This window comes from Mobula birostris, chromosome 3 (assembly GCF_030028105.1).
Source record: "Mobula birostris isolate sMobBir1 chromosome 3, sMobBir1.hap1, whole genome shotgun sequence".
Lineage (NCBI taxonomy): Eukaryota > Metazoa > Chordata > Chondrichthyes > Myliobatiformes > Myliobatidae > Mobula > Mobula birostris.
Genome location: NC_092372.1, coordinates 138,478,175 through 138,504,334, shown reverse-complemented (window position 1 = coordinate 138,504,334; position 26,160 = coordinate 138,478,175). Strand labels below are relative to the sequence as shown.

The window sequence follows — 26,160 nt, the reverse complement described above, 5'->3', positions numbered from 1 at the left end:
TAGAGGGGGGGGTCTGTGGAAGGTGAAGATGAGGGACGATAGCAGTTGGTGTATGGGGGTGTGGATGGTAGGAGCAGGGCAAGGATGGATGTAGACAGTGGTAGCCTGTGTTGTTCATCCATGTGTTGAACTGGAGAAGGGAGGAGGGGAGGCATTGGTGTGAAGGGAGCATTGGGTGCCTCAGCACCTGCACTGGTGTCCTGAGGGTGGTGTGAACGAGGGAAATTGTCAAATCTGTTGAAGAATTGTTTAACTCATAACCTCAAACATGAGACAATCTGTAGACGCTAGAAATCCAAGCAACACGCACACAAAATGTCTTGATGAAGGGTCTGTGCCCAAAATGTTGACTGTACTCTCTTCTATAGATGCTGCCTGGTCTGCCGAGTTCCTCCAGCATTTTGTGTGAGTCCCTTTCTCTCCACAGTTCAAGTTAAGTTCAAGTTTATTGTCATTCAACTGTACACATTTCGCCAAATGAAACAACATTCCTCTGGACCAAGGCACACAACATAGTACATACAACTCACACACAATAAATAAAATATTACCAGAAATAATTTAACAATTAATAAGCTGCATTAATGACACTGTTTAAAAGTAAACAGTATAATGCTACAGGTGCTTTATACATGGTGAAACCTGGGTGGTGGCAGGGAGTTCAGTCGTCTCATGGCCTGGGGGAAAGCGACTGTTTCCCATCCTGACAGTTCTTGTCATAATGTTGCGGTATCTCCTGCCTGATGATAGTAGGGGGATCAAAGAAATTGTTGGACAGATGGGAGAGATCATCGGCAATGCTAAGGGCCCTGCATATGCAGTGCTCCTGATATACATCTCTGATGGGTAGAAGAGAGACCTCAATGATCCTCTTGGCAGTCCTCTGTGGTTAGATATAGCAGGTATAGCTGGTATGGACACTCTCCATGACGCTCCTGTAAAAAGTTGTTTGAAATGGTGGGGGTGGGGGTGGGGGTGGGGGTGGGTGGGAGCGAGCCACACTTGACTTAATCTCCTCAGGATGTTGCTCTGTGTTCTTGGCCAAAGAAGTGATGTTGAAGGACCGGGGAGTTCAGTTACATGCACTCCCAAATATTTGGTGCTCCAAACTGTGTCCGTAGAGGAGCTGTGCAGTGAGGAATGGTCAATTTGCACATCCTTAATGTCCACAATCATCTCTTTAGTCCTGTCCACAATGAGGCTCAAGTTGTGCTCGCACCATTCTACCAGCTGTTGTGCCTCCTCTCTGCATGCTGTCTTGTCGTCACTGTTGATGAGTCCCACCATTGTTGTATCATCAGCAAACTTGATGATGTGGTTTGAACTGGATCTAACGGTGCAGTCATGCATCAGCCGTGGCCTCAGCACACAGCCCTGGGGGGGGTGGGGGATGTGGGGCACCGGTGCTCAGCTTCATGGAGCTAGAGATGTTGCTGCCAGCACCAACTGACTGTGGTCTTTCTGTCAAGAAGTCCAAGATGCAGTTACAGAGAGAGATGTTGAGACCCAGCGAAGATAGTTTTCCCACCAGCTTCTGATGGATGATCATATTAAATGCCGAGATGTAGTCGATAAGCAGCATCCTGGCGTACGAGGTTCCAGTTTCCAGGTGGGTCAGGATGGATAGAGTGGAGAGGCATCATTAGTGGACAGAGTTGAGTGATAAGCAAATTGGAAAGGGTAAAATGAATCAGGAAGATGGGATTTTATGCAATCGATAACCAGCTGTTTGAGGCACTTCATTGTTGTTGAGGTCAGTGCCACAGGACGGTAGTTGTTGAGGGAGGTTACCGTCACACTTAAGGTGGGATGATGGTGGCTGCCTTGAAGCCTGCAGGGATAGTAGGCTGTTCCAGAGAGATGCTGAAGATGTCCTGGCGAATCTCTGTTAACCGGGCTGCATAGACCCTCAGCACCTGACTTGGTACGTTAACAGGCCCCGTACCCAGCACCCAGGACATGCCCCTTTCTCACTGTTAACATCAGGTAGGAAATACAGAAACCTGAAGACACACACTCAGCAATTCAGCAACAGCTTCTTCCCCTCTGCCGTCCAATTCCTAATTTGGACATTGAATTTTTTGATACTACCTCACTTTTTTTAAAAATATACAGTATTTCTGTTTTTGCACTTTTTAAAATCTATTCAAGATACGTAATTGATTTACTTGTTTATTTATTATTCCTATTTTTATTTTATTTATTATTTTTTCTCTGCTAGATTATGTATTGCATTGAACTAACGCTGCTAAGTTAACAAATTTCATGTCACATGCCAGTGATAATAAACCTGATTCTGATTCTGATTATGAGCTTTACATGGGTTGACCCTGGCTCGGGGTCTTCCTCACATCAGCGAGTCAGAGTGCCTGCTTCTTGATGGGAAGGTTGGGAGCTTCACTCACTGGTACAGCATTCTGTGCAACAAACCATGTATAAAAGACATCCAACCTATCAGGAAAAGAGGCATCGCAGTTGCTGAAGCACAGAGTGGATATGTAGTCCTTTATGGTTTGAAAGCCCTGCCACATATGCCTTATGTCTCTGGTGTCACAGAAATGGCTATATATTCTCCGAATAATCCCGTTTTGCCTTGCTGCTGGCATGAGAAAGCACAGCTCTTGCTGATATGAAAGCCGTCTCATCCCCCGATCTGAAGGCAGCAGCCCGATCTCTCAGCCATGCCCAGATCTCAGCTGTCAATAGCTGCCTTTCAGCTGGGCACAGATTCTTCTTGACCTGCTGAATTCTTCCAGCAGTTTATTTTACTTGTCACAGATTCAAAGGACAGATTTCTTTGCATACCAGCAGGAAGCTACAGGAATTTACTTTTCCATCATGAAATCCACAAGCAGCCCATTGTCAGTGCACAGTCAAGCAATCATCAGCAATCAGCTGTGAGGAAGTTCCGAGGCTCCAGGCTCCCATTAATGTGTGTTGCAGTCCCAAACTTCCTCACAGGAATGGAACGAACTTCCAGCATTTCACAGCAAAAGCTCAGCTAGTATTTAAGTCTGATGAACATTATACTGGTAAATTAAAATAACCAGATGAATTCATTGAATTGGCTAGCAAAACATGTCCAAATCAAGACAAAATAAGAATGGCTACCCAATTAAGAGAAAGCATTCACTTCTTGAACTGGGCAGAGAACCTTCTAAACTACTTGCAGATAATAAAATGGGGAATCATGTATATGTGTTCCTTTGTTTTACATTTCCCCACTTGTATTTCCAATCAACATGCAAGGTCCCCAAGGAGTGGACAATAAAAACACCTATGTCAGGATGCTGTTCATTGATTATAGCTCAGCGTTTAACACCATCATTCCCACAGTCCTGATCGATAAGCTACAGAACCTGAGCCTCTGTACCTCCCTCTGCAATGGAATCAACTTCCTAACCAAATGGTCACAATCCGTGCAGATTGGTGATAATACCTCCTCCTCACTGACGATCAACACTGGTGCACCTCAGGGATGTGTGCTTAGCCCTCTGCTCTACTCTCCATATACCCATGACTGTGTGGCTAGGTATAGCTCAAACGCCATGTATAAATTTGCTGATGATACAATCATTGTTGGTGGAATCTCAGATGGAGATGATAAACTTGCAGGAGTGAGATATACCAGCTAGTTGAGTGGTGCCGCAGCAACAACCGTGCACTCAACGTCAGTAAGACGAAAGAGCTGATTGTGGGCTTCAGGAAGGGTAAGATGAGGGAACAAAAATCAGTCCTCCTAGAGGAAGCAGAAATGGAGACAGAGAGCAGGTTGAAATTCCTGGGTGTCAAGATTTCTGAGGATAACCTGGTTACAACATATCGATGCAGCTATAAAGGAGGAAAGAAAGCAGTTATGTTTCATTAGGAGTTTGAAGAGATTTGGTTTGTCACCTAACATATTTGAATACTTCTACAGCTATACCATGGACAGCATTCTGACAGATGGTACCACTGTCTGCATGGGGCGGAGGGAGGGGGGTGGGTGGGGGCACTACTGCACAGGACAAAAGAAGCTACAGGAAGTAAAATTAGTCAGCTTCATCATAGGTACTAGCCTCCATAGTATCCTAAACATCTTCAAGGAGTGGTGCCTCAGAAAGGCAGAGTCCATTATTAAGGACCCCATCTCCCAGGGCATGCCCTTTTCTCACTGTTACCATCAGGAAGGAGGTACAGAAGCCTGAAGGCATACACTCAGCGATTCAGGAACAGCTTATTCTCCGCTGCTATCGGACTCCTAAATGGACTGAATCTATGAGAACTACCTCTCTTTTTTTAAAAACATATATTACTTCTGTTTTTGCACTATTTTATTATTTGAAAAAGGAATGAGGGATTACCCTGGAAACAACAGACCAGTGAGATTCAAATTACTGGTAGGAAAGCCTCTGGCGAGATTTCTTAGGAATAGGATTTTTTGAGCATTCAGAAAACCATGGCCCGATTAGGGAGAGCCAGCATGGCTTTGCGCGGGGCAAGTGGCGTCTTGCAAACTTGATTGAGGATTTAGATAAGGTGATGAGGATGATTGATGAAGATAGTGCTGTGGATGTTGTCTACATGGATTTTAATAAGGTGTTTAACAAGGTCACTCATGGGAGACTCATCCAGAATATTAAGGTGTGTGGGATCAATGGTGAAATGGATTCAAAACTGGCTTGCCCATAGAAAACAGAGGATAGTGGTTGAAGGGAAGTCTGGGATTAGTGGTGCTCCACAGGGATCTGTACTGGGACCTCTGCTGTTTGAGATGTATACAAATGACCTGGATGCAAATGCAGATGGTTGAGGTAGTAAGTTTGCAGATTATACTAAGATTAACATGTTGTCGATAGCATAGAAGACTAGCTAAGAATACAGCAGGACATAGATCAGTTATAGGTTATACATGGAGAAATAACAGATGGAGTTTGACCCAGCCAAATATAAAATGTTGCACCTCGGTAGGTCAAATGCAAAGAGACACCACACTGTTAAGGGCAAGATCCTTATCGGTGGACCTCGGGGTCCAAGTTCATAGGTCCCTGAAAGTGGTCACACAGGTTGATAAGGTAGTTAAGGAGGCATATGGCATGCTTGCCATGACTAGTCGAGGTACTGAGTTCAAAACGACAGGAAGTTATGTTGCAGCTTTTTAAAACTCTAGTTAGGCCACATCCGGAGTAATCCATACAGTTCTGGTCGCCACATTATAGGAAGGGTGTCAAGGCTTTGGAGCAGATGTAGAAGAGGTTTACCAGAATGTTGCATGGACTAGAGGTCATCTGCTATATTGAGAGGCTAGACAAACTTGGGTTGTTTTCTCTGGAGCAGTGGAGGCTGAGGGAAGATATGACAGAGGTTTATAAAATTTTCAGAGGCAAAGATAGAGTAGACAGGGAGCATCTTTCTCAAAGATTTGAAATGTCGAATACCAGTGGGTACACATTTAAGGTGAGAGGGAGTAATTTCAAAGAGGATGTGAGTTAAAGTTCTGAATTGCCATTGCTCCTACCAGTATCACTGAAGTTTTGTTTTGCATTGGTTAATAGAGTCTTACTTATTCACACACAAAACTCACTGTTCATTTTAAAAATAAATTCATGATATGTTATATAGTCTAATCAACTGGAAAAACTGCAGCTGTACCACGAGTGCTTTAAAGCTTCAAGTCTAGTTTCAACCACACATGAATACCCATGAAAACAGCCAATTGAATCAGCATAACTCTGGGACCAAGGTGCAAGACATAGCGTTAACAGTCATCTACAACACAAGGCACATATAAAATAGCAGTAAAATACAATCACACTGAAAAAAACTGGCCCAAATCCCTGACTTTATGAATGTTGCAGCAGTCTGCAGTAGAACGCAATAGAACCTGTCTTCTGCCCAGCAAACACTGGGGCATTGAGGCAGCTCCAAACTGATCAGCTCCCACAGGCCTTGATGACCTGAGATTTCAGACTCTGAGGTAGACATGAGAGCATTCTTCAGGACGGCAAACCCAGAGAAAGCATCCGACCCAGGTGGGGTACTTGGCCGAGTACTAAAGACCTGTGCTGATCAACTGGCTGGAACATTAATGATATCTTTACCCTCTCCCTTTGGCAGTCTGAAGTACCTGCCCGCTTCAATTAGGCTTAAATTATACTGGTGCCCAAGAAAGACATGGTAACCTGCCTCAATATCTATTGCCCAGTAATCCTTACATCCACAGTGATGAAGTGTTTTGAGTCCTTGGTGATGAAACACATCAGCTTCTACCTGAGAAGAGTCTTGGATCCAGTCCAATTTCTCTACCATCACAACAGGTCAAGAGCAAATATCATTTCATTGGCTCATCACTCAACCCTGGAATACGTGGACAGTGAAGATGCATGCATCAGGATGCTCTTCATTGACTACAGCGCTGTATTCAATACTATCATTCCCTTAAAACTAATCAATAAGCTCCAAGACCTAGGCCTCCATACCTCCTTGTGCAACTGGATGCTCTTATTTTCTCACATGCAGACCCCAGTCAGTTCTGATCGGCAACATCTCCTCCACAAGGTGACCACAAGGCTATGTGCTTAGCCCGCTGCTCTACTCATTTTATACTTCTGACTGAGATGCTTAGGAGAGCTCCAATGACATATTTAAGTTGGCTGACGACACCACTGTTGTTGGCCAGATCAAATGTAGTGATGAATCAGGAGGCAGATTGAAAATCTGGCTGAGTGGTGCTACAGTAACAATCTCTCACTCAATGTCAGCAAAATCAAGGAGCTGATTATTGACTTCAGGAGGAGGAAACTGGAGGTCCACGAGCAAGTCCTCATCACAGGATCAGAAGTGAAGAGGGTCAGCAACTTTAAATTCCTCAGTGTTAACATTTCAGAAGATCTGTCCTGGGCCCAGGAGTCAAATGCTATTACAAAGAAAGTACAGCCGCACCTCTACTTTCTTAGAAGTTTGCACAGATTCAGCATTTCATCTAAAACTGACAAATTTCCATGGATATATGGTAGAGAGTACGGTTGTCACATGGCCTGGTATGGAAACACCAATGCCCTTAAAAAGAAAAGCCTACAGAAAGTAGTGAATACAGCCCAGTCCCTCACAGGTAAAGGATTCCCGTACATTGAGCACATCTACACGGAGCACTCTCGCTGGAAAGCAGCATCCATCACCAAGGCCCCCCACCATCCAGGCCATGCTCTCTTCACACTGCTGCCATCAGGAAGAAGGTCTAGAAGCCTCAGGACTCACACCACCAGCTTCAGGAACAGTTATTTCCCAACAACAATCAGGTTATTGAATCAGAGGAAATAACTCCACTGAACTGAACACAACCTATGGACTCACTTTTGAGGACTCTTCATTTCGTGTTCTCAATGCTCATTTATTTAATACTTTTTTTTGTATTTGCACGGTTTGTTGTTCTTTTGCACATTGGTTGTCTGTCCGTCCTGTTGTGTGAGGTCTTTCACTGTTCCTGTTGTGTTTCTTTGTATTTACCACAAATGCCCACAAAAACATGATTCTCAGGGTTGCAGATATAAACTTTGATAATGAATTTCCTTTGAACTTTGGTTACCAAATTTTTATTCTGTAACAAATTTGAAATATTATTTCTTGTGTATCTGTGTTAGTTAGTTAGTTAAAGGATAGTTTTTATTGAACCTCCTTTCAATAAATGTTATCAGAAATATAATCATTTTCTGAATACCAAAGTGATTATAAATCCTATCCAGTTTGCATCACATACCAAACTTCTTCCAGGTCCTGCATACGCATGATATGTTAATGTACAGAAACATCTTGTCAGCTAAATTGGCACCCACCAACATTCGATGCATGCTGAGACACACTTTATTTAAAATTCATCGACACATGGGTGAGCCATAAACAGCACAGTACACTGATGCCAAAGCAAGTTTTCACAATGCATATGCATTCACAATGTACATGTACATAAATTAGAAGAGACCTGGCTTCTTGATCCACTGCCATGGTAATCAATGACTTTTTTACAGGTCATTTTGGATTTTAACAGCACTCCCACATCCCACCCCACCTCTGCTGAACCCTAGCCCGACTTGACCAACTTCACAATTTCCACGCGAAATGTTTTTCCAGATCACTTCTCACTTCCCATCGGTAATAACGTTGGGGAATCTAAGAAGAGAAAGTGCTTGCAGTTGCTCCAGAGTTTAGATCCCAGCAAGACCACTGTGTCAGCTTGTTTGTATAGCCAGCATGCTGTGTGATTAATGAAGATAGAACATATCCTCTCTTCCCAAATCTGCTAAAACTGCAGCTGAGTAAACACCTTTCTGTTGATTCTACACAGTCTGGTCCACACCAGAAGCTGCAGGTAGCTGGGAACATTGCAGTAAACTGGATTGCCTTCAACTTTAAGGAAACAAGATAGGGAAGAACTCCACTTAAAAAAAAACTAAATACCACATTAAATCTTTGTCATTCAAACTGACTCCCTGTTCCCTTTTGGGATCACTCAGAGCAATGTGGACACAATCTGGGAACATACATTATTATCCCACAATAGTTGGCAGAATTGACAACAGGGCTGCGCAGACATTAATTACGACAACAGACAACTCCCCACCTCACTTTCTATGGTACAGACTAAAGACCTATGGTATTGGGGTCTGGGGAATGTTCTGGCACAAATGCCACCATTAACAATTAGACGTTGCAGCTGATGAACTTTAAGCTCAAGGGAAAGCTAGATGTCTGGCCCTTATTAAAATTCCTTCATGGGGAAACATTATCCATACCTAAATGACATTAGAATTGTGGTAAGCTACCCTTATGATCCACTGCACAACTTCTGGCAAGGTATGCCCAGAGCACTTTCGGATGAGGAGCTCAAGGATATAGATTAAATGATGATGAAAGAATTGCAATATGCACCTAGTGGCCACTTTATTAGGTACAACTGCTCACTAGTGTAAATATCTAATCAGCCAATCTTGTGGCATCATATCAATGCATGAAAGCATGCAGGCATGGTCATGAGGTTCAGTTGTTGTTCAGCCCAAACATCAGAGTGGGTAAGATGTGATCTCAGTGATTTTGACCATGGAACATTTGATGGAGCCAGACAGGGTGGTTTGAGTATCTCAGAAACTGCTAATATCCTGGGAATTTCATGTACAAGAGTCTTTAAAGTTTGCTGAAAATGATATAAAAGACAAAAAATAATTAGTGAGTGGCAGATCTGTGGATGAAAACACTTTGTTAATGAGAGAGTTCAGAGGAGAATGGCCAGACTGGGTCAAACTGACATTAAGGCAACAAGAACTCACATAACCATATGTTATAGCAGTGGTGTGCAGAACAGCATCTCTGAATGCACAGTACTGTACATCCAACTTTGATGTGGATGAGCTTCAGCAGCAGAAGTCTATGAACATACACTCAGTGGCCACTTTATTAGCTACAGGAAGTACCTAATAAAGTGTCCACTGAGTCTATAACAAATTGGGGTAACTTGAACCTTTCAGGGGCATTCTCCAGGTGGTGGTACATCCATGCCTTTTGCCCTTGCCCTCATTAATGGCACAGAGTGCAGGTTTAGGAAACCACACTGGAGTAGCGTTGGAGAATGATTACAGTGCATTTTGCAGATGGCACATACTATAGCCATGATACACCAGTGATAATAGGAATGAATGTTTATGGTGGTGGATGGGAATTAATCTCGGTCCTAAAAGGCTTCCCCTTTATCTTCAAACTGTGACCCCTTGTTCTGGACTTCCCCAACTTTGTCTCAGGTGATGCTGAACTTTGTGTGCCGTTGAGCTCAATGTCAGTAAAACCAAAGAACTGATTGTGGAGTTCAGACGGGTAAGACACAGGAACACAAACTAATCCTCAGAGGGACCAGAAGTGGAGAGAGTGAGCAATTTCAAGTTCCTGGGTGTCAATATCACTAAGGATCTAACCTAGTCCCAACATATCTGAAGATGACAGCGCATGTGTATCGTGAGGCTCAATGTCTTACCAGATTTCAAAAAATAGTGTTAATTTATCTGCTTGTTTCCTGCGTGTTCACTCAATTCAGCTATGCGAACTACACTTACTTACAGCAAACAGCCACTTTTGGACATTAACTATCGATGCACCAATACAGTTTTGGACTATCCATTCAACTTTGACCAACTACTGTACCTCTGGAGTTAGTAAGGACAGCGCAGACCTGCATTCAACTCGCTTCGACCAGAAGGGCCTGGCGCCGGCGTCAAGACCGTAAACAAAGATGGGGGAAGCGTGGAGATTTACGTGCTAGGCTAAGGCTAAACCCACACCGGCCAGCGCTACCTAGCATCTTCTTTGTCAATGTTCGGTCCCTGACAAACAAGCTGGACAAACTAAGGACTTGGACCCTCAGACAAAGAAGGCTTATGGATTGCAAAGTTGTGTTTTTTACGGAGACGTGGCTAAACAGTGATGTCCCAAACAACGTGGTGGAACTGGAAGGGCACACGGTCTTCAGGGCTGACAGAGCTGCAATAGCGACAGGTAGAAGTAGGGGAGGTGGTTTATGCATCTATGTGAATTGATCATGGTGTACTAACTCTACCTGACACTCATTGCTCTGCTGATCTAGAATACCTGATTATTAAGTGCAGACCTTTTTATCAACCGCGAGAGTTTACACGCATCATTGCTGTCGCAGTTTATGTACCACCGGATGCTAATGCTAAAGTAGCCATGAAAGACCTCAGTGCCGCTATTAGCAAGCTGCAGACATTGCATCCAGACCGAGCCTTTATTGTCACTGGGGACTTCAAACTACGTACCGTGCTTCCAAGATTTTACTAAAATGTATCATGCACCACAAGGGGAAATAAAAACTTAGATCATGTCTACACAAATGTGGCTGACACTTACAAAGCCACTACCCTCCCCCACCTGGGACAGTCCGACCAACTTTCATTGTTTCTGCTTTCCAAGTATAGCCCGGTCATTAAATGTGTAAAAAACCGACAATGAAGACTATTACGATCTGGCTGGAAGGTGCTGACTCTGCTCTTCAGCACTAATTCCAGCACACAGATTATAGTGCGTTTGCTGCCAATGCCACCACAGACTCTCAGATTAATATTGATTTATATACCACCTCTGTCTTTGAGCACATCAGCAATTGTGTCGATAGAGTGACATCACAAAAACAAATAAAAGTTTTCTCCAATTAGAAACCATGGACGAACAGGGAGGTTTGCCTCCTGCTCAAAGCCAGAGATTCAGCCTTCAGGTCTGGAGACCAGGAGGCTTACAGCTCAGCCAGGGCCAACCTAAGGAGGGGAATCTCTTAGGCTAAACACATATACAAACAGAGAATTGAGGAGCATTTCAACTCCTCGGACCCCTGGCTCATGTGGCACGGCATACAGGTCATTACAGACTTCAAACCACCTAGTACTATGTCCCCTTTCAGCTCTGCTTCCCTCCCTGATGAGCTCAATTACTTCTACGCTTGCTTTGACCGACAGAACAAGGAGGTCACCCTCAAAGCGGATCTCCCACCTGGTGAACTGCCTCTCTCACTTTCCACCTCCGATGTTTGCTCCACCCTGAGCAGGGTGAATGTATGGAAGGCAGCAGGTCCGGATGGAATACCTGGCCATTTCCTCAGAGTCTGTGCAGGGCAGTTGGCCGGGGTCTTCACGGACATTTTCAACCTGTCCCTGGCCCAGGTGGTTGTCCCCACAAGCTTCAAGATCGCCACCATCGTGCCAGTGCCGAAGCATTCCACTGCCACAGGCCTGAATGACTTCTGCCCAGTTGCACTCACCCCCATCATTGCAAAGTGCTTTGACAAACTGGTTCTATCACATCTGAAATCCTGTCTGCCCACTACCCTGGACCACATCAATTTGCCTATCACACCAACAGGTCAACAGAGGATGCCATCTCCACGGCACTTCACCCTGCCCTGACCCACCTGGTCAGCCCCAAATCTTACGTCAGAATGCTGTTCATTAACTTTAGTTCGGCATTCAATACTGTGATCCCTTCCAAGCTGATCGCCAAACTTCGCCAGCTTGGTATCAGCTCATCCCTCTGCAACTGGACCTTGGACTTTCTGACTAACAGACCTCAATCAGTTAAGTTAGACAACCTCTCCTCCTCCACTCTCACTCTGAACACCAACATGCCTCAAGGCTGTGTGCTGAGCCCTCTTTTGTACTCCCTTTTCACCTATAACTGCGTTCCTGTACATGGTTTTAACTCTACAATCAAGTTTGCAGACGACTCCACGGTGGTTGGCCTGATCAGAGGGGATGATGAGACGGCCTACAGGGATGATGTCCAGCACCTGGCCGTTTGATGTGCTGACAGCAACCTGGCCCTTAACACCCAGAAGACCAAGGAGATCATTGTGGTAATCAGGCATGCTAGGAGCCACATTCACATCCCCATCTACATCAATGAAGCTGTAGTGGAGTGTGTATCAAGCTGCAGATTCCTTGGTGTCCACATTTCCGAGGATCTCACCTGGTCCCTGAACAACTCCATCCTGATCAAAAAGTCAAGAAAGCTCACCTCTGTCCCAGGATACAGAGGGACTTTTACAGGTGTACCACTGACAGCATTTCAGTGTGGTATGGCAATTGTCCTGTATCGGACCGCAAAACACTCCAGTGTGTGGTGAAAACTGCCCAGCGGATTATCAGTACCCAGTTGCCCACCATTGAGAACATCTACCATAAACGCTGACTGGGCAGGGCAAAAAGCATTAACAAGGATGTATCTCACCGTAACCATGGGCTTTTTACTCTCCTCCCATCCAGTAGGCGCTACAGGAGCCTCTGCTCCCACACCAGCAGGCACAGGAAGAGCTTCCTCCCTGAGGCTGTGACACTGCTGAACCTCACATCACAGCGCTAAGCAGTATTGCACCCATATTGTACTGTCTCAGTACTTTTATATTTGTGTGCTGTAGCACTTACATTTTATTCGCAGTTATTTTGTAAATAACACTATTCTTTGCATTTCTGGTTAAATGCTAACTGCATTTCATTGGCTTTGTATCTGTATTCGGCACAATGACAATAAAGTTGAATCTCGTCTAATCTAATATCAATGCAGCAATAAAGAAAGCAAGACATCAGCTATGCTTCATCAGGAACTTGAGGAGATTTGGTTTGTCACCTACAACACTTGAAAACTTCTACAGATGTCCCTTGGAGTCTATTCTGACTAGCTACATCACTGCCTGGTGTTTGGGCGGGGGGGGGGGAGACACTAATTCACAGGATCAAAATAAGCTGCAAAGCGTTGTAAAATTAGTCAGCTACATCATGGGTACTAGCCTTCATAGTATCCAGGACATCTTCAAGGAGCAGTGCCTCAGAAAGCAGCATCCATCATTAAGGACCCCCACCACCTAGGGTATACACTTTTCTCATTGTTACATCAGGTAGGAGGTACAGAAGCTTGAAGGCACACACTCAGCGATTCAGGAACAGCTTCTTCCCTTCTGCCATCTGATTGCTAAATGGACATTGAACCCATGAATACCACCTCATTTTTTTAAATTTTCTGTTTTTGCACCATTTATATTAATTAAATTAATTTAGCTCTATATATATATACACACACACATATATATCTACTGTAATTCAGGTTTTCTTTCTATGTTTGTCATGCTGCCACAAAGTTAACAAATTTCACAACATATGCAGTGATATTAAACCTGATTCTGATTCAAAAGTTATAGTGAAGAATATGGCTAAATTCTGATTTGCACAATTCTGATTTGATGGAGACAGACATGAGAGTACAGAGGAACATCTGGAAAACTTCTGAAATGCTCGCTTCGCTGCCGCTGCTACTGTGTGGTAACCGGAATCTCCGGAGCAGAAGGCCCCAAATCCATGGCTTTGCTTGCTTCAGTGGCCGGGGTGAAGTCGAAGGCTCTCAGCAGAGGATGGCGCTCGGGAGGCTGTATTGGAGGGGCTGGTCGAAGGCTCGAAGTTTTCGGATGGACGGACTCAGTGTTGGCTGTGGTCAGCTGCTTCCAAGGCATCGGCAAGTTGACGGTGCCTGGAGGTTTATGGCAGGGAGTTTCTCCCTTTTGCCGCCTGCTATCGGGGACTCGGGAGTCGATTGACTCGGGGACTTTGAGACTTTTTTTTACCGTGACATGGTTTGTTCTTCATCAAATTATGGTATTGCTTTGCACTGCTGTAACTATATGTTATAATTATGTGGTTCTGTCATTGTTAGTCTTTGGTTTGTCCTGTTTTTCTGTGATATCACTCTGGAGAAACATTGTATCATTTCTTAATGTATGTATGCATTTTTAAATGACAATAAAAGAGGACTGAGTGTTCTCATAATCTACATGCTGCTGACATTTGTTTTGTAGTTTTCAGAACAGGGGAAATCCACTCACTCCGGCATCCTTCCAATCATCAATAACAATGAAAGAATCATTGCTCGTGTTATCAATCGGCAGTTACTCATCAATAAACTATTTATAGATCCTTAGGTTAAGCTTTTGCCATTACTTCAGATCCAATTCTCTTTTTATGCTTCAATGAAATGAATTCCAGGGATGACCTGACATCAGTGCATCTATTAACTAGCTACGTCACTGTCTGGTACCTGAAAAGCCCTGATAAAATTGAAGTCATTGTGAATGACCCAAGTGGAGCGAGTCTAATCCTAAATTCAGAAGTGATAATGTTTCCTGATACTATGCTGTACCCAATTTTGATAAGACCATCTATCTCCACATACAAGATTCAGGAAGTATGTAGGCTAGAGCAGGGGTCCCCAACCTTTTTCGCACTGCAGAACGGTTTAATATTGACAATATTCTTGCGGACCGGCCGACCGGGGATGGCGGGGGGGTAGGGTTGCCAACGAACAAGAGTAGCAAATGCGTTGTTTACCCAAAAGACTACAATAACCATGAAGCCTTGCACGGGCACCAATGCGCATGCGCATCGTGACCTGCCGATTTCCCCCCCCCCCCCCAAAGTAAATCCTTTTTGGCAATTCTGTTCGTGGGGGTGGGTGTTAATCACTACCGGAATATAGGTGATAAGTGGGTAATACACTCAATTTTGTTTCTAAAAGGGTTTATTTAACGAATTTAATATTAAACATACAGCGTATATTTTCCTCGCATGGATATAATGATAAGTCAATTATCAGGGGAGCTTGGAGTGTTGAACAAACTTCTAGTAGAAGTGGCAGAAGCAGGTTCGATATGATCATTTAAGGAAAAATTACATAGGTATATGGACAGGAAAGGAATGGAGGGTTATGGGCTGAGTGCAGGTCGGCGGGACTAGGTGAGAGTAGCGTTCGGCACGGACTAGAAGGGCCGAGATGGCCTGTTTCCGTGCTGTAATTGTTATATGGTTATATAGGTCACTTATAAGTCAATAGCATCATAACATTTTAAGTAATATTTGGATATTAAACGTACAGCACATATTTTCCCCGTATGAATATATAAAATCATTGCAACACACCAATATTGCTGAATCAGTGGGAGCCCTGGGCTTGTTTCCCTGCAACAACACCGTCCTATCGAGGGGTGATGGGAGACAGCGATACTCGAAAGGGGTTCCTGATGTCCAGTCTATTTCGCAGTTTAGTTTTAGTTGCATTCATTGCAGAAAACTCCGCTTCGCAGAAAAATGTTGGAAATGAAAGCAACGTTTTCAGTGCTTTCGTGGCTATCTCAGGATACTTAGCCTTGACTTTGATCCAGAATGCCGGCAGAGATGTTATGTCAAACATACTTTTAGCCCGTCGTCATTTGCAAGCTCGAGGAGTTGATCGCCTTCCCGTCCTGATACGGATGACGCGCGGATCATGACCTCGCATGCGTAATGGCTGATCAGTGGCCGTGACAGGGAATGAGGAAAGGTGCAGCTGACCAAGTCATATCGCTTCCTCGCGGCCCGGTACCTGGGGACCGCTGGGCTAGAGTTATGAAAAGGTAGTATTTGTACTGCACAATTGCCAGGCATTCACTATTTTCAAAAAAATGACAACCTAATGTCTCTCCTTAGCATTCTGATCCTCAAAATTACATTGTTATTGATCGGAAACACAGCAGAACCAGGTACATTAATGCCATGAATTTTAAAGAAGGTCAGAGTATTAATTCTGCTTCGATAGCTCACCTTTTTAACTGGCAAGTGACATACTGCCTGGATAAATATAGATAATTTACATTTAAGTGGAATGTATTATGGGACAGTCTGCAGTGCCTTGGGCATAAACTTCCTCTATTCTGGATGCTTTGGTGGCCTTACATATTGTCCGTGGATTCCATTCTAGGAACTGACACAGCCTCTTTAACAGCACCTGAGAAAAACACCTTGAAGGACAGGGACAATAAAGACAGAGCAGTAACATCCTCTGGAAGTCACAATTTTTCTCATGTATACTTGATCAAATAATCACCCTTCCTTCATCAGCTATGAGTTGATATTCTGAAATTTCCTTCCTGATTTAATTTGTAAGAAACTTTGTGCAAAATAAACTGCACCCAAAGGGCAATGAAAATGGGCAACAAATACTGGTTAATTGTGATGTCCAGATATTTGTGATAAAAATTTAGAAAACAATTGATTCCAAGATCTTTTTAGTGACAAAACAACTGAAAAAAATACCAACATATTTCTAATCTTTTTTGATGTTTCAATGCATGAGTGACCAATAAAGGTATTGTCTAAATTCATTAAAGAGAGAAAGCTGAGGTGGGAGTTGGAAATACTTGAAGATAACTTGCTCTATTCATGAACTTTCTCGGCATCCAGTTGTAAGGTGCTATTGGAAATTTTCAATGCATTAATCACTTGCTGATTCTTGCAGGAAATTACACACATTATTTAAAGAGTTAAGTTATGAAAACACAGTAACTTCTATTAACATGAAGAAATTAGAGAACTACAACAGTACTCATCTGACAATCCTGATGCAGGAAGGTTACTGCAGCCCATAAATTAACAGCTTATTAAATGAAAGTAAAAATATATATTAATATATATTAATAATAAAATATTCAATGAGTGTAGGACTATTAGTTGTTTATTGACATTATGTGGTGAGCACACTTTTCAACAAGAATGCTCATAATTAGGAAATGTACATGACTCATATAGTTGGCCCATGGTTATACTTTTCCATATAGAGATAAAAAATAAAGATTAATACTTCTAAGAAATGGAATTGCAACTAGCCGTGTTGGTTTTCTGATTTCAGAGTATAGTTTGCATCATATCTTACCTCCTTTCTGTTTTACTTTAGAGAATATCGGTTGCCGAATAAAACTGGCTGACAATTCACTAAAGTTTAGTTTGCATTTCAGCAATATTTGATGGGAAAGGTCAAACCTTATTTAAGCACTTATCTCAACATCAACACAAGAGATGCTGCAGATGCTGGAAATCCAAAGCAACACACACAAAAAAAAGCTGGAGGAACTCAGCAGGTCTTCTCAATTTTTTTTTTTGATTCTCATCTTTTCTTCTCCTTGTATATTACCCTTGGTAAGTTACCTAAATAATCATTAGAAAAAATTAACTTCAGTGTCAGCAGTCTATTTAATCACAAAGGGCAATATAGTTAATCTCAATTTATCCAGCTAATATTTAGGAAGATATTTCTAGCGAAGGCTATTAAAACTGTTCTTATTTCACTTTCCTAAACTACAGTATGTTATCATATTGCTGTAATTATGGTTAAAGAATCTTGAGCCTATCCTATGAACCTACTGTCGCAAAGAATGGAATTAATGCAGTACAAAATTGAACCTAAAAACAAATTTGTCTACCTATAAGCCTAGAATAGAGCACCTGATATGATTCCCCAGGACATCAAAATGACAGATGGCCATCTCTCACATGTACAGTTTAGGCAACAAGTTTGCTGACTTCTGATTGATCATCTTGGATTATGCGAATTGGAGTAAAGAGCCAAGCTTCAGGAGTAGAAATCAGAACTAAGTTCACAAAACAATTATTTTTCTAATTTCAGCCCCAAAATTCTTCGAAAAAGACACAAATTCAGAGAGATTTTTTCCTCAGTTAACTTCTATAACTCAACTAGGTAAAACCAAACCACAAGGTTTACAACATAGACAGAAAGGAATTGATCACAAAGTGGACATTTGTTCAGTTTACGACAGCTGGTTTTATAAAATATATACTTCCAACCAAACAATAGAACTTGGGTGCTAACAGAAACAGTATGTAAGCTTAGGGCACATAATCGCTCTGCAAATTTCAGCACTTCTTAAACAAGTCAGGTTCACCCTAGCATGGTACAACAAAGTTATATTTCAATATATTAAATCAACCTCTCAGATCCATATGCAAGACTTATAACATAAAACCGGACATGGCTGATCCCACCCCATTTGTCACACTTTCCCAATCCATTGCCTGCACCCCTTGCAAGGCACTATTTCTGACTGCAGGAAACACAGCTATAGCATATCCTCTTTATATCACAACATTGACTTGTTCTATAAACAACCATTGGAGGCCCAATAGCTTTATAATCTGTACTTCTTTGGCTATTTTACTAATACAGAGTAGGTAAACTACTAAATGAATGGTGATGGCTTCCAAAATTCTTCCTCTCTGGTGTATAGCAAGATGGGTGAATTGCTTGTATGCCCCTATGTAGTTATTCTGACATCAAACCCTGGTTGGGCTTGTTTGCAGCTGCTCACTATTTGGTGAAACCAAAGCCAATGCTTCCAGCATCTGCTGCACACACCAGCCATATTCTCAGGATGAACTAGACAACCCAGGGGAATTTGTAATCCAAAACAGATGGCTTAAGGTCAAATAGGAAGTGAAAATGTTTTCATTTCAAATAAGATCCTTATGTGACTTGAAGTCACCTTCCAGTTTAATGAATATGTAAGAAATAATCCAATCTCACAGAAAGGTTTGGCCATTGAAATCAGTCAAGGAAGCTGCTTGCCTCCCTCAACAAGCTTTCTGTTGTAAAGCTATTATTATCCAAATGCCCCTTGACTCAAAAAACCTGAAGGTAAGTGCACATTTCATAACGAAAGTCCTTTGGTAGCAGTTCTCAAAGCTAGATATAGCAGGGGCATTTCCTGCATAGTCAAAATTGTCTCCAAATGCCCATTCATTCAACATCTCAGAATCAGAACCTGGTTTTACAAAATAAGTTATATATGGCAGAAGGGAAGAAGCTGTCATTGTCTTAAGTCTCCTTCCTGATGATAGCAATAACAGGCATATCCTTGGTGGTGGGGAGGTTACTGTTCATGATGGAGATGGGTGAGTTTACAACGCTCTGCTGCTTTATCCAATCCTATGCAATGGCCCCTCCATACCAGACAGCTAGACTACTCTACGGTATATTTGCGGAAATTTGCTAGTGTCTTTGATGATATACCAAGGCTCCAAAAATACTTTATTAAATATAGCCACTGTTGTGCCTTCTTTGTAATTTAGATCACTCTGATCTAGATTTTCCGAACATTTATTAATCCCTTTACCTCATCATCATTTGTCACATCAGTACAGCTTTATGGAACAAAAGCAGAAATAATTGACTTGAAGCATTCATCCGGTTTCTCCCTCCACAGATAATGCCTAACCACTGTCCTCTTCAATTTTATACTAAGTTCTGTATACTTCATTGTAGTATTTTGTTAAGTGTTCTCTATTCTGGTTTGAACGGCTATAACATGTGGGATTGTACTGGGATCAGGAGTTGCATTCCACATCTTTACAGTCTGCATTATTGTCTGTGGAAGATATTGAGACCAGTGCCTAAATTTTATGACAATGGAAGCCAAGTGGAATTATAAGCAATGAGGACACAAGATGTAGATAGAAATAAAGAGATATATAAAATAACATAGAAAAACTCAGCAAGCCATTATAGAACTGAGAAAGAAGCAAGAGTTAACACTACTGGTTCAATCAACACACATCAAAGTTGCTGGTGAACGCAGCAGGCCAGGCAGCATCTGTAGGAAGAGGTGCAGTCGACGTTTCAGGCCGAGACCCTTCGTCAGGACTAACTGAAGGACTACTGGTTCAATGATCACTGAGTACTTCAGAATTCCAGCATTTGCAGTCTTCCAATGTTAAGGGCTGAGGACCATCTTCAGGACCTGAAAAAGGGTCTTGGCCTGAAATGTTGACTATTTATTCATTTCCACAGATGCTGCCTGACCTGATGACTTCCTCTAGCATTTTGTGTGTGGCTCTGGATTTCCAGCATCTCCAGACTTTCCCATCTCTACGATCAGTAGTCTTTTTCTTTCAAAAATACTGAACGATTGGACAAGAATGTGGAACTATATGTAGAGAAAGAAAAATAATTCTCTTAGGAAAGATAAAAAAGGATTGGGAACTAGGAAATGAACAGCAATCAGAAAGGCAAATAATGTTACACTTTGTTGGAAGAGAAATGGAATAAAAGGTAATTTATGTTTTAATTGTTTAAATTAAAACATAATTTAAACAATCACAAAAAAGTGTACATATTGAGTCTTTCTGAGATCATGACTTGATTCTCATGCTAATGTTTTTACAATACATAACACATTTGCCTTGCAGGAAGAGCAACAAAAAAAAAAAAATTCACCGGACTGACTCTTGCAATGAGGGAGTTACAGTACTTTAAGGAAAATCTGACAGTTTGCTGAGCGGACCAAGTCTCTTTTCCCCAGATGCTTGAGAAAGTGAAAAGTAATCTCATTCAAACATGTGGGGGTCTGGAAAGGCTTGACAGGTGAATGATTAGAGAATGCTTTTCTTGAGACTGTGGAATCTTGAGTTCAGGGCTAGAGTGACTGAAGGAGGTCTTGACCTTCACTCAAAGGAAAACGTATCTTCAAAATTCTGTGTGCCAGAGGGCTATGGTTGCTCATTCAAGGAATATATATACAAAACAAAAACCAACAGATTTTTGAATGCAAAGAGAATCTATGGGGATAACACAGGAAAAGAGATGATCAGCTATGACCTAACTTAATGGTTGTACAGGCAGGAAGATCTGAAAGGCCCATTCTTCCTCGTATTTCTTATAATCCATCATCCTTTTCTTTAAAGAAATGCCTCATAACTTCTCCTCTTTCAGCAATTATCATAAACTAACTCCTCAGCTGGACTGCCCAACCTAAGGGATTTTTTTTTCTCTCACCCTATTAAATTTCTTTGGAAATGCAGAACAATGGAAATAGCCAACAGAGCCTCATGTTTCCCCTTGGTAACTTTACCATTCAAGCCACTGTTTAGGCTTTCTGAAAACAGAAATACAGTGTACATATTGACTTAGAGGCCCCTACTGCTTACCCCCTGCACTGAGTGAAGGACTGCTGGAGTTTCTCGCCTGTGATGAAGGTCTTGGAATAGATGATTTGTTCTTGAATGACAGGAACAGATGCCGACAGAAGTCATCAGACAGCTCAGCTTCCAAGAATGTCTTCATAAACAGTTTGAAGCCTTCAAAGTCTATTGACTAGAGGTAAAATAAACAACAGTCTCAGAGAAAATAACAAAAATACGAGAAAATAGCTTTCATTTAAAATTAAGGCCTCTATAACTCCAGTTGAAATATAAAGATTTATTTATAGTACTGTGTATGTTTCAATATGGAACACTTGCCTTCATTAGTTGCAATCTTTCTTGATTGTCATATTTTATAATGTGATGAATATTGCAATTTTTATATCAAAAATTAGTCTAGTCATCATTCTTTAAATAAAGTTAAGCTTTAAATTATGCAGGTTACATAACATATCCAGAAAACAGTAATATCATTTTCTTTAACAGATATTTCAATTGCACATTGTGCATTTCTTTATCACATAACTCAGCCAAAGATCCGATCAACTCATGACTACCTCATTCCAAATTACTTAAAAATGTAGTGGAGTTCTTTGATGAATAATCACCCACAAATAGTGCACAAAGGACAATTAGAAATACTTCCATACTACATTATATTAACCTCTGAAATTGTAGATTTCAGTCAATTATTGTGTACATACACTATCTCAGAAGAATGATTTCTGAATTTTAATTTAAGGATCAACACATTAAACTGAGTTTCACTGTAATTATAACTGCTGGTCCAAGAAGCCAATACCATAAAGGCTGAGGGTTTAGAGAGGTATTTTTGTACCTTTATATTTATGGAATATTGCAAAGATGATTACAACATAATTAAGCACTTCCATTTTTATGTTCAGAAATATTCAAAAAAACAGATGTGGTTGATTTCAAGCTCCTTTAGACATCTTGAGAGTTGGATGTACAAAGCTAAAACTAGGAGGACATTAAATTCTGAGGGTATCTCATACTGCTCCAATTTATGATAGGACGGCAATAAATAACAAAGGTAATCAGAAGCTACACCAGAGCCTTAATTTTGATCCAACACTAACTAAGCTCAACTTCTTAGCATTATAGTCACCTGATGCCTTTATACTGTTCTTTACCAGATTCAAAACCCAGGACACAAAAGCAATCTTTCACCATTTCAATACTTTTTATTTGAAGAGAGCAATTCATTGCCTTCAAATCAATAGGAAAGCTGAACACAACACATGACTTTGTGCCAGACTTTGAATTTTCATTGAATACTCTACATGAGTACCTACTCATTTCTCATCTCACTTCACTCCCTCAAATTAATCTTCATACACATTGTGCTTTTATATTTACTGGTGTTAAATGCCATCTGCTCCTTCACAGTCCAGTGATTGGTTGCCACATTATTAGAAGAATGTGGAGGCTTTGAAGAGAGTGCAGGGGTAGTTCACCAGGATTTTGCCTGGACTGGAACACATTAGCTATAAGGTTGGAGAAAACTGGATTGTTTTATCATGAGAATTGGAGGTTGCCTGACAACTTAATAGAAATCTATAAAAATATGAGAGGCATAAATAGGATAGTTAAGCAAGAGTCCTCCTCCCCCACACCCCGAAGGTAAAAATGGCAAATATTACAAGGCATAGCTTTAAAATGAGAATGGGAAAGTTTAAAGAAGATACTGGATATAAGGCAAGTTCTTTTTAAAAATAAACTCGGAGTGTTAATATCCTGGAAAACACTGCCAGAATCATTAGTGGAAAAAGATACAACACCAATGTTTAAGATGCATTTGGATAGGCACGGGAACAGGCAGGAAATGAAAGGATATAAACTGTGCAGACAGACGAGATTAATTTGATTTGGCATTATGGTAAGCATAGACACCATAGGCTGAAGGGACTGTACGTGTGCTGTGTTGTTGTATGTTCTATGACTTAAACATTAGTATTATGGAAAACATCCAACCTGGTATTATCTATAAAAATACAAAACATTGTACAATAAACCATCTGCACAATCCATACATGATTAGGTTTAGTACCAACTAAAGTCAGATGGAGAGTTGAGTGTGTGGGCTCTGGAGCTCTGGAGTGTCTAACAAGCATTTGAGCGAAGTACTAGAGGTTAAGTAAGGATTATACCTATCAATTGTCACTCATACTCACAGTTTCAGAAAATCAGCTAAACTAGAGAAAGTTAGACATCTTCAACATTTCTAGGACAATGACATTAAATAATCTGTAATGTATGCCTTTAATTCAAATTGAATGTTTAGAAAAACACACTTTAAATAGAATTGCATGTCTTCAAGGCATAGGTCATTTTGCAACTCATCAGTTTGTGGGAAGATCTGTGAAATATTCAATCTCTTTAGGACTAGGGACAGTAATGAGCAGCTCAAACAATCTGATTTTCCATTTGCCAATCATGTTTTGAGCCCAGCAAACAACACAAGGGGTAAATATGTTGCAGTGAATTACAAGCCTTTGAACTCAATAATACATAGTTCATTTAACACAATAGCCTAGACTATAAGTTTTAATTCCATATTCACTGTGCCAAGGACTGTTAATACATCACACAATCACGTATAAGATTGGGCTTAGTTTTCAGCAAAATAACTTCCTGACATTCACATCAAACCATGCACACAATTAGCCTGAAACAAAGTTATTTGAAATACCATCAGCTTTTACATAGGGTCACATTTCAAATATTCAGATTAAGGTCTGGGAGAGAGTAGAACATTTAGCCCACTCCAGCAAAGCATCAGCATGATAATTAAATGCATTCTTCTAAGCAAGAAACTGATGCTCTTCTTCTTCTTCTTCTTCTTCTTCTTCTATTTCCAGCTGTTCAGACGCATCTAGGCATATTACAGCCCTCTGCAGGATGTATAATTAATTACAGAACTTCAAGGAACTCAAATTCTCGATTACAACCTAGTCTCACGTATAAACTGAATGATATTCAATCAGATGTTGATTCTCTTGATGGCCAAACAAAGATTGAATAGAAAACCAAAATAAACTTAAGCCAGATAGCCTCTTGAACAGCATGCTTCTTTCAATTTTGTATCGATTACAGCTCAGCAAAACATGCTGGACTGTCTCTGGACTACCACAGTCACATAATTCAGTAGCATGTTTTCCTATTATCTTTAAATAAAAGTTTAGCCCACAATGCCCCAACCTAGGTCTTGTAAATTTCACCATATCTCTACGACTTAAAAGGTAACAGTCTGAGACCGTTTAACTAGTGGGTGCCTAGAAAATTAATGCCTGCCCCTTAATTCATTTTTCCAATCCTCCTGCCACTTCTTCTCTACACCTTTTTTAATCCTACTTCTTAATTCTGCTCTGACTAGGGGAACTCTAATTTCTACATGCCTGCTCTGTAAGGAAGACTTTGTAATGCCATCCACAATTTCAAAACTGATGCTCTTTGAGTCTATTTCCATTAAAAATCTGCAAATAGTTAGTTGTGGAAAACATGAAATGGAATGCAAGGAAAAAAACTTTGTGCTGCCTCTGCACTTACGTAATCACTGAATGCGGGCAACCATTCATGTCACAGCTCATTGACTTAATTCTCAACAGGAGAGATACTGTTGTGTATAACTATCATGGTCCAGTCCGTGAAGTCTGCATTCCAGTTCACGGTCTGGTCCATCATTCCTTATTCCAGGTTTTCCAATTTTCCCTTGTCCTGTTGTGTGCCTTAATTGAGGCACATGATTCCCATTTTGGGCTGGCTACATAAACAGCTCCTGGGTTCAGCTTCAGTTGCTAGACTGTTCCCTTCCCTCCCCTTCCTTCTATAGCCCTCTCCTGCTACCTTCACCTGAAGTCTCGCCTGTTACCTTTGCCTGAAGCCTCGCCTCTACTAGGTAGCTCTGGCTGTTTGCCGCTACCTTGAGTTGGGAACTGTCACTGTGTTCATGCTTTCACTAGGTAGGTCCGGCCATTTGCCGCTACCTTGCATTGGGAACCATCTCTTTGTGCCCTCGCTTCTGCTGGGTAAGTCCGGCCGCTTGCCGCTACCTTGAGTGGAGATCTGTCTCTCAGTGTTCTGTGTATGAGTCCCAGCCCTACGTCCTGCTCCCTAGGAGGGGTCCTGACTCTCTGTAGAGCCCTGGCCCCAAGTCCTGTTCCCAAGGAGGGGTGCCAGCTCTGAATTCCTTGTTTCTGTTCTCCCTCGACCAAGGCTCTGCGTTCCTGTTCTCCCTCGACCAAGGCTCTGCGTTCTGCATTCCTGTCTCCCAAGACCAAGGCTCTGCGTTCCGCATTCCTGTCTCCCAAGACCAAGGCTCTGCATTCCACGTTCTGGTATCCCAAGACCAAGGCTTTGTGTTCCAGCCTCCCAAGTCCAAGTCCTAGCTTTGTGTCCTCATCCGCGTCCTGCCCAGGAGTCTCACGTCCAGTCCTGTAGCCACGTCTTGTCCTCGCCTAGATCCAGGGTCCTAGACGGAATCAAGACCCAGGTTCCGGATCCCTGTCCAGTCTCTGGCTCGGAGTCCTTGTCCAGGTTCTAAGTTCCTAGTTCCTTGTCCAGGTCCCGCTTCCCTAGTCTAATCCTAGCCCAGGCCCTGACTCCTGGCTTTGACCAGGGCCTGTGTCTTGTCCAACGTCATTTCTTCCCCACTTCCCTTGCTTGCTTGACTCACCTAGTCCTGTTCCTAGTACCTCAGTGTCTGTGTCTTGCATTTGGGTCCGCTCCCAGCGCCTCCTTATGACAATAAGTACTTAAAATGGACCTGCAATCACAATGAGTTTAGCAATAGCTCTTCAAAGCCTCATGAACAGCACCGCAGATC

The 26,160-nt window shown here is 41.9% G+C and overlaps 1 protein-coding gene across 3 annotated transcripts in view; it reads right to left on the bottom strand.

Moving 5' to 3' along the window:
* Positions 1 to 26,160, bottom strand: part of dgkb (diacylglycerol kinase, beta) — a 738,504-nt gene that overhangs the window by 585,794 nt on the left and 126,550 nt on the right. For 2 of the 3 annotated variants that reach the window (XM_072251979.1, XM_072251978.1), the window contains 2 exons: positions 21,321 to 21,486; positions 13,617 to 13,631 (listed from right to left, as the gene is read on the bottom strand). In XM_072251979.1, the coding sequence (XP_072108080.1) occupies positions 13,617 to 13,631; positions 21,321 to 21,486 (181 nt within the window). The remainder of the gene's footprint in view (positions 1 to 13,616; positions 13,632 to 21,320; positions 21,487 to 26,160) is intronic. The other variant, XM_072251977.1, reaches the window with a different exon arrangement.